Source organism: Paramisgurnus dabryanus, chromosome 17 (genome assembly GCF_030506205.2).
Source record: "Paramisgurnus dabryanus chromosome 17, PD_genome_1.1, whole genome shotgun sequence".
NCBI classification, from domain to species: domain Eukaryota; kingdom Metazoa; phylum Chordata; class Actinopteri; order Cypriniformes; family Cobitidae; genus Paramisgurnus; species Paramisgurnus dabryanus.
This window is the reverse complement of record NC_133353.1, coordinates 504,914-517,991: the sequence shown is the minus strand read 5'-3', so window position 1 is coordinate 517,991 and position 13,078 is coordinate 504,914. Positions and strand designations below refer to the sequence as shown.

General features: G+C 37.1%; 1 protein-coding gene across 2 annotated transcripts; it reads right to left on the bottom strand.

The window, feature by feature from the left end:
* Positions 1-504: 504 nt before the first annotated feature.
* On the bottom strand, positions 505-11,584 carry reep3a (receptor accessory protein 3a). 2 transcript variants are annotated; one of them, XM_065297353.2, is made up of 8 exons: positions 11,247-11,584; positions 8,009-8,081; positions 6,522-6,598; positions 4,738-4,858; positions 4,145-4,258; positions 2,911-3,046; positions 2,047-2,168; positions 505-1,937 (listed from the first exon to the last, which is right to left on the bottom strand). In XM_065297353.2, exons 1-8 carry the CDS (start codon positions 11,276-11,278, stop codon positions 1,863-1,865), a joined length of 750 nt encoding a protein of 249 aa, XP_065153425.1. In that variant the 5' UTR covers positions 11,279-11,584; the 3' UTR covers positions 505-1,862. The 2 variants fall into 2 exon arrangements, with proteins under 2 accessions (XP_065153425.1, XP_065153426.1); XM_065297354.2 differs by having other exon boundaries at positions 2,047-2,165; positions 11,247-11,583.
* Between the last annotated feature and the right edge of the window lie 1,494 nt (positions 11,585-13,078).

The following is a 13,078-nucleotide window of genomic DNA, read 5'->3' as shown; positions in this document are numbered from 1 at the left end:
AAAAAAATTTTTAATCACTCATAGGCTTTATGCCCAGCAGCTGCACTACTTCCTGAACTTCACCCAGCTCCTTGTTTCCTAGCAGCCATTATTGGAGAAACTGATTAATCCAGGTGTGTCTGATTATTGTTGTTGTGACTACTAAGGTCAGGCACACCTGGATTAATCAGTTTGTTTGTGACTAGGCCTACTAAGGTCAGGGACACCTGGATTAATCAGTTTGAAATCTTTAATAATAATTAGACAGTAAGACTGTAATCAAACGTTTTTTTTATTTTTTTTATTTCATAATTACATTATGGGGCAGTTTCCCAGACAATGCCTTAGTTTCATAAGGCCATTTAAGTCGTTTTTTACAAACATACCTTACACAAAACATTACTGGTGTGCATCTTGAGCCAAAACAATGGCACTAATATATGTTAAGATATGCAATATATATTTTAAAATAAGGCAGCAGAAACATGCATTTTAGTCTAGGAATAGGATAAGCGCTGTCCAGGCAACCAGGCCTACAGTATGACTCACAAATACCAAACTTTTTTAACATACATTGGGCCAGGTTTAAAAAAAACTTGGTCACTTTCCACCAGTTCTAAAATGTTAAACACGATGTTGATTTTAAAGAACTCATATATACATTTTAAGGAACCTTTATTTTTAAGAATGTACCCCCTTATCGACATGTTATCTTCATTTAGCAGATCGCATCTTTTCAAAACAGACTTTCCCAAACAAGTACAAGAGTGAAAAACATTCAAACACAAACCAAAAATGGATGCATGAAGGCCTTCCTACTGTTTACACTTGAATAAACCGCAATGTAGACAAACATTCGACTCACGATCCTGTCATGATTTTGTGAGGTTCAGCAGGAGTGTAAATTAGTGTATTTCAATATTAAAATGAGATAGGCAGAAGACTAGCATGACACACTAAATACCAAACAAACAACTAAATAAGAAACAAATATCAAAACAATTAAACTAAACGTATCACTTTACGATTGCACACAATGCATTTAAATAAAACCCTATAACATTTAAAATTAGGACGTTTTTTGGAGCCAGCTTTTGCAAATACTGTTAAGACCTAAAAAACAATACATAACGTATTGACTTCTTAAGACTCAAAGCAATTAAAGCAAACTGTAAACAATAAAATGCAGACGTGCCTATGCGTGCATGCACACACACTCCGTTAATAACAGCATAACAAGCAGTTTTGGGGAGATGTTAAAGCATTACATAAACAGCTTTTCCGTTTCCCCAGAAATTTGAATCATTTCATAACTGTGAACGCAAGCTGAAAATGCATCATCTACGGTTACACTGACCTTGACACCTTTGCCCCTATGGAGGTTGAGTGAGGGTAGCAGTGATATCTGCTACAGTGACACTGGCTTTGTGTAATATAAGCCGTCTCTTTAAAGGCAGGTTTAGGTCAAGCTGATTGGATGTCTTCCAATCCTTTCTCAGATTACTTTTGAGATTTTTATTACTTTCTTAGTACAGTTTAATCTTTTAACAGATGCATAGAAGAGAGTGTTGGTCTTTTTTGTTTGCTTTGGTAATTTTTTACAAATTTCACTTTTAAACTAAACTGAACAAAACTACTTATATTTTGTGCATGTGTATTTGTACTGCAAGTCACTTCGGATAAAAGCTTCTAGTAAATGTTTAAATGCAAATGTCATTTAAGTCTGTTAATTGTTTTTGGGTGTTGAAATGGTTAGAACATGCAAAAATGACGATCATTTACTGTATGATTTCAACTTCAGCAGTTTTGAAATGAGGTTTAAACTGCAATCAGTGGTTGATTTGACACGCATGCCACATCTGTAGTTGTGTAGCAGGAAATGGTCAAGGATGGTCAAATGTTGATGATGTAATCAGTGGCCTCCTTCTAGGTTTCAGCTTCAAAGATCCATACCGTGGCTTTAAAAGAAACAATATAAACTTAACTATTTATCTTTTAGATTTGTGAATCCAACTGCATACGTGGCACAAATATTCAGACTTTCAAAGCGTGCATGTACAAATATACCTCTTTGCGTGCTGCTTTGGCACGTGTCATTTTCACACTTTGAGATCTCCGCAGACCCTTCTGCACCGATGCCTCGTCTTCTGAGAAAACTCCATCTGTTTCCTCCTCATGCGCCTCCCCTGCTTGTTTATATGGAAGATGCACAGATAAAGCACAGTTTTTAACAGCTATCAAACCATAAAAGCACAACTGGTTGAACTGGCAATGTGTAAAAATGTGTTGAGGGCCGTTCACATTATAAGCTTAGCACAAAGACTGGAAGTGAATGGCTCCAGTTAGCAAACTGCTCCCAATAAGTGACAAAATAATGCAAACATTTTCCTATTTATGTGTTGTGATTTGTATAGTCACACCGTGTACAAATATCAAGGTCATGTGAGACACAGCCATCTTTTAACAGTATACATACTGGGAACTATATTCTCAGAAGGCGAAGCACTGCTACTCGGCCGGAGTGATTTGCACAACTCTGATTGAACTCTATTTTTGTAATGGTTAAAAATATCGTTATAATTTGAACGGCTCTTTACTTTTAGCAAAAAGTGAAAACCATACATGATGACAAATCTGTCATTTTTGGTATAACATCAAAAATGTTGTTAAACCTTTAACCACTAGAGGGAGACAAAATAACTAATTACAGATGAGACAATTTGCTGTAATTCACTAGGGTTCATCTTCCTGTCTAATAGTTATATTTGTTCATGTGATAAATTTCTATCTCTACTTATATTTAATTTTGGTATGCCATTATAACATAAACTGTTATTCTTCAACAGTGACAAAGTTTAGGTATTACAGTACAAAGTTTAAAAGCACTGTAAATCGCATTGGACAAAAGCATACATGTAAACATAAACTCACCAGAACCATCAGAGCTCAGGTTAGCAGCCTGTATGGCTCGTCGACCAGGATTGGCGAATGCTGATTGGTCGGATGAGATCTGTGTCAGGTCAGGAATACTGAAACTTCTCAGACGTTCACTGATGGCACCCTGCCCCTATGAAATAGGTCATGTTATCAGCTATGTATTTATATATTTATACATTATACAGTACTGTTTGATTAGTATAGTTAATATTTAAATCAATTCACAAATGGCCTCCTTTAAAATATGCGTAAGCACGTTAGTATAAAACCACATGTTATTTATCAACAAGAAGAAAGTTACCTGAGACTACTTCTGGAGATTAGTTAAGCATGTAGACAGAAAGAGAAAGAGAGGGAGATGATTTAAACTAGGGTGACCATACATGCCATTTATCCGGGCCAAGATTTTGGGTGCGTCCTCTGGAGGTTGACCTTATACGTTATTAAGGTTTATTATTTCAGGTTTTATTTCAACTTTCAGAGGACGCACCCGAAATCCTGTCCAAGAAAAACGGCACATGTGATCACCATATTTAAACAAGATTTTCAAGTTCTTCAGTGGTGCTTGCCCATGGATGTTGCTATGTGGTTGTCAGGGTTTTCAGAGTGATGGCTAGGTGGCTGTTAAAGTGGTCATGGTGTACTGGGTGCTTGCTTACTGGTCTCTGTGGTACCCTATATGTAAGTGTTTCCCAAACACTACACATTTTCCACCTCTTTTAATTCAAACACACCCAAATCCACAAATCAGCTTATTCCAAAATGTGCACTGGAACAGGGTTGGGAAAAAATGCTATATGTGGTCCACCTAATGTAAATCTATGAGCAAATCTGAATTCTGATTGCGTGGTAACAGCACATCTCTCCTTAAAGGTACAACATTTGAGGTAACAATTATGCCCATAGCACAAACTGTGCAGAATGAGTCATGCCCCAAAGTGTAATTCTTGGCAGTAGGGGGTTTGCTCAAATCCTGGCAAGCGCCACTAATAGAAAAAATAAAACACAGAATGCAAAGACAGCGAATTAGCTTTTAAAAGAGCAGATGAGAGGATAAAAGAGGGCATTGTGAAGTTAACCCCTATGGTAAATTCCAGTATCAACACATAATAAATTCTCTGTGTACATAAAATAACAGTCAGCTGTGAATATAAGCTCAGTAAGAGGTAAGCTCACATGCCCAGCTCTGCAGACTAGCATAAACAATGCATGAGTATGTGTGAGATACCTTAACTGCGGCAGTGACGGCAGCCGTGGCCGCGATGGTGAGACCCTGACGACCAAAATTCACCATGGTCTCATAACTCTTCTCTTTGGCTTGTACTATGTAATCATCAATTTCCTGAAAAAAAAAAAACAGTTCACAAGTTTGCATTAAGATGTTATCAAAAACGACAATAAAGCATATATGGCCACTGTCCAAGGGGAGGGCCCCAGACTACTCTCCCTTCCTGAACCGAAATGGGTACCAGCCGAGAGTTAAACGATAGGGTGGATGAGGGATGCTGCAAATCTGTCATGGGACACTGATTGGTACTATAGAGAGACCTCTCTGACCATTAACTCAAATAAAATTAAAAAATATCTATTAACCCGCTTGAGAAGTCAGTGGTTATATGCAGATACAGAGGTACAGTTAAGTAACTATTTGAAAATCTATCTACGTGTCATTTATGTAATCACTGATTATGTAACCTTATGGAAAACTATCTGGACTTTCACATGACATTCCAGCATGGCTATGTGTTGCACCCTGTGGACACAATTTCCCATCCTGTGATGTAAAAATATATTGCCATCTTATCATTTTTGGGTCATTACCCTCTCCTTGGATGCCAGCATTGGGTGTAGAAACTTTCTGTAGATGAGGCTGGCTCCTCTGGTGTAGGGGGACAGCAACCAGATAACGAATGCTACTTTTAGCTCGTAGTAAAGTGGGAACCTAAAAAAATAGTAAAAAAGTGAAGTCAGAAGACGTTTGAGCTAGATTTGATTATAAAAACCAAAATTCAATTTCAGATGTAATGGAACTAGCCAGTGTGGTACATGGCAAGACTTTGCCATCCTATAAAATCATAACCTTATCACACTGTGTGACACGGGGTGAGAGGTTGACAGATTAATCGGTATTGGTGTTGTTAGTGCTTTTCTTTACCTACTCTCTAAAAAATGCTGTTTTTCAACCCAGCATTGGGTAAAAAAGTGTTTAACCCATGCTGGGTTGTTTCAACACAAAATGCTGGGTTGTTGGGTCAAATATCAAAATTTTTTTCTGGCTTAATTTGAACACAGCTGTTGGGCTCGTCCCTTTTTGACGAAAAAGTTGTAGTTAGGTCTGGGCAATGTATCAAATATTAGATACTACTAAGATAATTTTGTTGTAGATAAAAAAAAACTACACAATATTTAGTACATATACATGTATTAATGTAATAAAAAGTGACTACATGTCTTTTTTATGTGTTATTACACAAACATTTTTGAATGTTGCATCCAAATCCCGCTTTATTTTTTGGGGCAAAAGAAAATACAAACTCAATTCAATTCATGAGAAATATATTGATTCATGTCAACTATTTGGGAAGATTTCGAGATATCATGTTTTTGGGAATATTACATAGCACTAGTTGTAGTTAAAGGAAAACACCATTGTTTTTCAATATTTTACTATGTTCTTACCTTAACTTAGACAAATTAATACATACCTATCTTTATTCAATGGGTGCACTTAATCTTTGTACAGCGTGTCTTGAATGTGTTAGCATTTAGCCTAGCCCCATTCGTTCCTTAGGATCCAAACGGATGAATTTAGAAGCCACCAAACACGTGCTCTTCCACCATACAATATAGTTCAAATTTTTATAATCCGCTTAAAAAAAAAAAACATCGCTACGTTTTATTTTGTGCCACCATACGTACTCGTGTAACTACTCATCTAACAGTCTTTAATAAGGAAAACTCGGAAGTGTTTGGTCGTTTCTAAATTCATCCCTGTTTGGATCCTAAGGAATGAATGGGGCTAGGCTAAATGCTAACACATTCATGATGTGCTGTACAAAGATTAAGTGCACGCATTGAATAAAGATAGGTATGTATTAATTTGTCTAAGTTGAGGTAGGAACATAGTAAAATATTGAAAAACTGTGGTGTTTTCCTTAAAGATGACGGAACCAAAATTTGAAAACCGATGATACTGTATCACAGGTACATTTTTGGTACCGCTGTACTTCTTCTGTACCAGTGTACCAGAAAATCTTCATTTAAATGATCAATTTTCCAGACAGGGTAAGCAAAATCAACTGAGCAGATCTTTTATTTCAAATGTCAAGAAACTAATGCACAGGACCTAAACTGAACTGAAACTGAGTTTCGGAAACAGACTGGTTCCTCTATGTGACCCAGGGGAAAATAAACAGAGCTTAAATTCTGCAACAACAGTGAAAAAGCCTTTTCATGCACCACAAAGGCTAGACAATGAAAAGCCACAGAAACAATAGAGATGAATGACAAAATGTTGGCAAAACCATTCGAAGCACAATTACTCCATGTAATCTAAAACCAATTATTAATTTGTCTCTTTGTTCAGACAGTTTGTGTGTGTTTACCATGCCAAAGAAAGATCTGTGATGGCCTCCACAACCGTATAAAGAGCAAACACGATCCAGTACATCATCCATCGCACCTGTCAAACCACAAACCACAGTGTATAGAAAGAAACATGAAATCAAAATGACAAAGAAGAATGTTTGAAAGTTTCTTGGTATATAACTCAAATACAGTACATCACAGCATCATCATGATGATATCACCATTGGATACGATTTCTGTACCATTGTATAACCACAACTTTGACATGTGAAGGAAGAAACAGAAGTAGCCAGAAGTCTAAAAAAAGTGTGCATGCTAGAATAACAGTATGAAGTTGCTAAACAAAACAGGCTTTAATTACTGACGGTCTGTTATGTAAGGGATAATGTAAAGGCAGCAGGTTGTTATCACAGAAATAAGCCATGACAGTGTGATCAGGACCTGACACAAAGCATAGAGTCTTGTATTACACTGAAGGGGCGATAACAAACAGCTGCCTGTATATTATATTGCTTATTACAAGTCTGTTTGCCTCATAATTATTGTAAGAAACATTAAATATTGATTTGAAATAATTGATTTGCTAATTTTGAACGAATGTTGACCTTCCGCAAGGAAAACTGGTTTTCTTTAGGTTTTAAAGAACACAGATGGTCCAATTCACGATTTTACATTTCCTTTGGTGTGTAGGTGTATATTTGTACATGTTAACAATATGCAAAAGGTACAAACCCCAAAGTAAACGATGAATGCGAGTTATTGTTTTAATTAATTAATATGTTTTAATTTAATACATTTTTATTAATTACTCACTTGTAAACTGCTGTTCACTGTTCTTTTTTTTATTAATATAGTATTTGTATTAAATCTATATTCATAGAGTTGAATCGAGAATCGAGCGATACCCAGCCCTAGTTTTTGACTGCCAGAATAGAAGGAACAGCACTTTTGGTTCCAAACTAAAGTTTAACCGGATCCCGGCAGACATTCCTTCACAGAAAACAAGACGACAATTGTGGTTGAATGCAATACGGCGTACAGACTGGACGGAGACGATCATAAATAATGCTTTCATAACAAGTAAAATAATCTATATGTAATGGTGTTGGTTTTATCTAGTACAAATCAGCAAGTTTCTGTTTTATAGGTGAACTATAAAACAGAAACTATTTAGCTTCAATGTTAAACATACAGCGATAGATGTGAATGGTCTCTTAAAATAATCCACATTGCTAATCATAGTAAGCCCAGCAATAGGTTACATTAGACAATAAGACTTGACAAGATTTCCCAAACCACCCAAAAGTAATTAATATGTTGCCTAGGAAATATCCAAAACCTGGTTAAAATGTTTCCAATGAGAACAAGATACAAGAACTACACCGGGCATAGCTAAAAAAAATAGGAGGCTTCTGTAATGTTATCCACTCATAATTATATTTATAATAGCCCAAAACTGGATAATAATATGCAGATTAATGTGTGTTTGAATGGGAATACTCACATATTCTTTGACGTTCTTGGATTTGACTGCTTTAAAAGAGTAGTATGCAGGATACAGTGTTCCAAACACAAGACTGGAAGAAACCACACACGCGCAAACCCACACACACACACATAAAAATAATTAAAAATTAAGTTTTATTTTTAAGACCAAATATAAAGTTTTTTGCAAAAGTCACAAGTTCAATCTACAGGGAGCACAAATAAAATGTAAAATAGATATAATGCAATGCAAGTAGCTTTAAAATAAAATTGTTGAAAAGTGGCAAATGCATAGATAAAAATTAAGTAAAGGCTGCATGTCTATACTTCAACTGATTGAGCAGACAGAGCATTGGGTTACAAGCAAATGTTGTGGGTTTAACGAACATACTGATATAAATAAATATGAAAACCTCAAATGCATTGTAGGTTGGTAGGGGTGCAACGGGTCACAAAACTCACGGTTCGGATCATATTACGGATTTTGAGGCACGGATCGGATCATTTTTCGGATCAGCAAAAAAAAAAGTATGGGAAAATTCTAATAACAAATCAAGAAATTACAAACATTTATAAAAAGAACAAGGTTGCAGATTAAGTAAGGTCTAAAATCATTAGTTACAGAAATCAAATGAATAATAACACTGCATTTATTGTATTAATTAAATGTAATTATTATTTTTTTAAAGCTTCAGAAGTGATTTTCTCTTTGTCTTGGGTTGTTTGATTAACATTAATGACACAGACTTAAGTAGGTCAATTGAGCTTACTGTCTCTTCAAGACCAAATGTGCACAGACTGCATCTCTCTGTTTGTGCACTACCGAGTCCCCTTAAACGAGCGCACAGACACAGACAAAGGGTGAATTACAGACGGCGCAGCATTACAGTCGTCCCACATAAAAACGTTACGTTGTTTTTCATTGCTCTATTAGCCAAATGTATTTTAATACACTACAGTATGAGAGAGAGTAGCGCAACTCTCTGAAATTTAAACATCAAGAGTTCTGATCTTTAAAGGATGATTACGTCTTACTGTGCATTCAGACCGCCACCGGCGAGAGCGTCAAAGTGTCCGGAAGTCATTCATTTTCAATGAGAGCCGGCAGCGAGCTCCGGCGAGCAGCGGCGCGGCGCGTCATGTACAGCGTGAGCGTCGAGGAGAGTTGAAATCAGATCAACTTTATGGTAATGAGATATGACGCGGTTCGGCGGCGAACCAATCGGAAGGCGGAAATGTTCACCGGCAACCAATCGGAAGGCGGAAACCTCCGCCTGAGAGGAGTTCAGAGAATGCATTCGAGCGTCAGAGCGTCCACTACAACTTTTCTAAGCGTCGTTGTATGGGCAGCCAGAGCTTTTACTCGAGCTGGACCGGACGCATTCAACCGCACGCGTGCGTTTGTGCGCAAAGTAAACTGATCACTTTAGCGCCGTTTTGCAGTTAAACTGTTTAAAATCACTTGAATGTTAACATTTGCAAACCTTTATAACACTTACAAATTATAAACTTTCCCTATTTAAATTTGCGTATTAATCCGCGAATCACATGCGAGCCGAACCGTGGGTCGTGATCCGTACGGATCACGGATCAACTGCGATCCGTTGCACCACTATAGGTTGGTTTAGATAATAAAAGCGATAAAAATTTAAAGGGGCCATGGCATGAAAATCTGACTTTTTCCATGTTTAAGTGCTATAATTGGGTCCCCAGTGCTTCTATCATCCTAGAAACATGTGAAAAAAATCTACCCAGTAACTTAATTTTGGTAAACCATTTTCTGCAAGCAAGTGAAAAATTAGGTCACTGAAACTTGGCTCTCCTTATGATGTCATAAGGAGATTTTATTATAATAATACCGCCCCTTAATCTGCACTATCCAACCATGGCACAGCCATTTAGTGCAGAGAGAAAGAAAAAAATAATACACAGCACAATTTGAGTTTCAATTGCAACAAACCACCATTATTGTGATCAGTGTTTGAATTTCATCAGCTCATTTGGATTTAAAAGGACACACCCAAAACGGCAAATTTTTTGCTCACACCTACAAAATGTCAATTTTAACATGTTATAATAAATTATCTAAATGGTATTTTGAGCTAAAACTTCACATGTGTACTCTGGGTACCCCAAAGATTTATTTTATATCTTAAAAAAGTCTTGTGACATGGCCCCTTTAACATAACTTATCTATGATCCTGTATATTAGAGTGATGCTAAATACCTCACCCTAGCACATACACACAGGAATACCATGACCTTCACTGTTTCTGGCCTCTCTTTTCCACACCCGTGTACTTTCGAGTAGCTATGGGAACGACAGCTCTGCCTGATACAGTCTAAAGTTATGTGCAACCATGTGTGTGTGTGTATGCGTGTGTTGAGGGACCATTGGATGAATTCCATTTATTGCATAACAGCTACTATGCTCTCAACCATCTCTACCACAAAGAAAAACAAGCGCTGAAGTAAAGAGTACAGGTCATCTTTTACTGTAAGCTAAAATGTCAATGTTTTTAAACAATTTAAGCATTACCGGGAGCATGAGAGCAACATAAACTAAACTAGTCAGATGAACATGTCGATTGCAGTGAGAACACATCATCACAGTCACAATGGTTTAGTCATGCACTTCCCATTAGGCTGTTTGCTGAGAGAGCACATGAGAAAAGAAAGAATAGGAATGGGAGAGAGAGACAGAGATGTGACAGCACATCTTTAAAACAACCAGGCCTTAGCACGCACAAAGCATTTCAGTAGATCTTTAGACTTTGTAACCTGCAATAAACGAATATACAAATGGATCTGCATCCAACCAGAAAGACTTCTCTCTTTCAAAAACATATAGTACAGTAAAGATTATCGAACCCAAAGCAAAAAGCGCCTAACAGGATGAGGCACAAAATTTCCCGTGCTGACCTTTTCCACAAAGTGAGAGACACACCTAACATTACAGAGCAGCAGGAAAACAGCAGTTCCTCCCTGGCAGACAGAGACCTTGGCTAAAGCTGATCTCAAGCCAAAACATGATGTATTTCCTTAACCACTTCGTTATTCATAGCAGTTATTTTTATTTTATTTTAATTTATATTGTGAGACTGAGAAGATGTAGTGTTTGATTATAAAACGATTGAATGACGTAACATTGTAGATGCATACAGAGTAGATCAGCATGAACTAACACCGGAGTCTCACTAATGCATGCAAAAGGTCACAAACAAAGAGAATAGTCTTCCTTAAAAAGAAATACTCACACGATGGACCCAGATATAATCCAAGATACCATCTTCCAACCTGTTGCGCTTTAAAGTTAAGAAAGTTAACTAAAGGTTTCAGATTTATAAACTACAACTGATAACTTCTGTCTCACTTCTCCAACTACTAAAACTCCGCAACCGCGCTTTCGTTTTTAACACCTGCTTGCTGATGTCTAAAAAAGTCCAAGATAGCATCGTCGTTTCACAGATAAACACTGTTTTCAGCTGTTCTTTTCGCTACATGACGTCCCCCGCTTGCGTTTATAAACGTATGTATTGTTTCCCCTTTTGCGTGTCCTTTTCGGACTAGGAACGAAGTCGCTTCTGAGCGACGGCTGCTCTGGCCACTGATTGGACGGAGCCGCCAGTTTGTTCCGCCTTTCGCGTTCATTGATTGGTTGAATGGCTCGTCACCAAACAGGGTCACTGGGAGGAGTCTTTTTTGCAGCACGTTTCAATCTGTTTGCATGGGAGAAAAATACTGAAATATGATAGAAACAGATAATTGGAAAAGTTTAATATTTGTGTTTATGAAGCTGTTTTGATTGCTTAAGGATGGGTGGGTGAAGAAGTCCTCCGAAATGTTTTCTTTTTTTGTAATTATTTTACTGCATGCAGTTTATAGTTAAAAATGGCTTAAATGAAAAGCATTAAACATTTTCACTCAAGGACACAGACTATTCAAACGAATACATGGAGGCCTGGGAAACGTGCATGGGCTAGTCCTTCATCCTGAGTGAAACAGCACTTATAGCCTACTTGAAATAGCTAAATAGAAATAGACTTAATGAGTGACACTGTCTATTAATGGCACTTATTTAATTGTAACTTTAAAAGCAGTATTGTCTCTGCATAAATGTAAACGATATTAAAGCCACAAAAAAAAAAATTTAGGTTAAAAATAAACAAAAACAAGTTAAGTAAAAATCAGTGTTCAGTCAAACTTAACTGAAGCATTTCATAAACATGCATTTGTATAGACATACAGTAGTGGACAAAAGTAATGCCCAGAGGGCATTTGCACAATATTTGCTGTTAGTGCCCTATCAGGTTTGATTAAACCATCAAAATATATGGAATCTGCCTGTTACAAAATGGTTAAAACTAAATGTGGTTATGGGATTTTTGACAATTATTAATTAAGATGTGTACCAGCCTGGTTTTAAAAGGGTTTTGGACATTTTAGCTGGTCAAGCTAGTCTTAGCTAGTCAGGGTAGACCAGCTTTGCCAGGCTGGGAGGGCCATCTTAAACCAGCTACTTCCATCTTAAACCAGCTAAGACCAGCCAACCAGAGTAGCCAAGCTGGCCAAGTTTTCAGGCTGGTCAAGCTGATTTAAGATGGTGGGTCATCTAAAAAGTGTCCATAACCCCTTTAAAACCAGGCTGTGAGATAGATAAAACCAGCCAACCAGCTTAGGCTGGTTGTAGCTGGTCTTTTCAGTAGGATACAATAGTTTATAGCTGCAGATTGTCATCTGTTCACATATATGATGCATCAGATTTTTTGCATGCACAAAATGTATTGTCAAACAACGACTTTAAATAAATAAGATCATAACCCTTTTCAAGTAGGCATTATCTGGAAGCACTAAAACCCCGATTTTTTCAAAAGCTGCAGTATATTTATCTGATTTTTAATGAATAAATGTTATTATTATTATTATTAACATTAATATTATTGTTCCTGTTGTTGTTGAATGGCGCAATAAAAAATACGTACATAAAAAAATAAAAAAGTAAAAAAGCACATCCTCCTCTTTTGAGCGGGATACGGGATTGGTTCAAGGTTGGATGCGCGTGCCCTTGTCGCCAGCGCGTGCCCCGTCC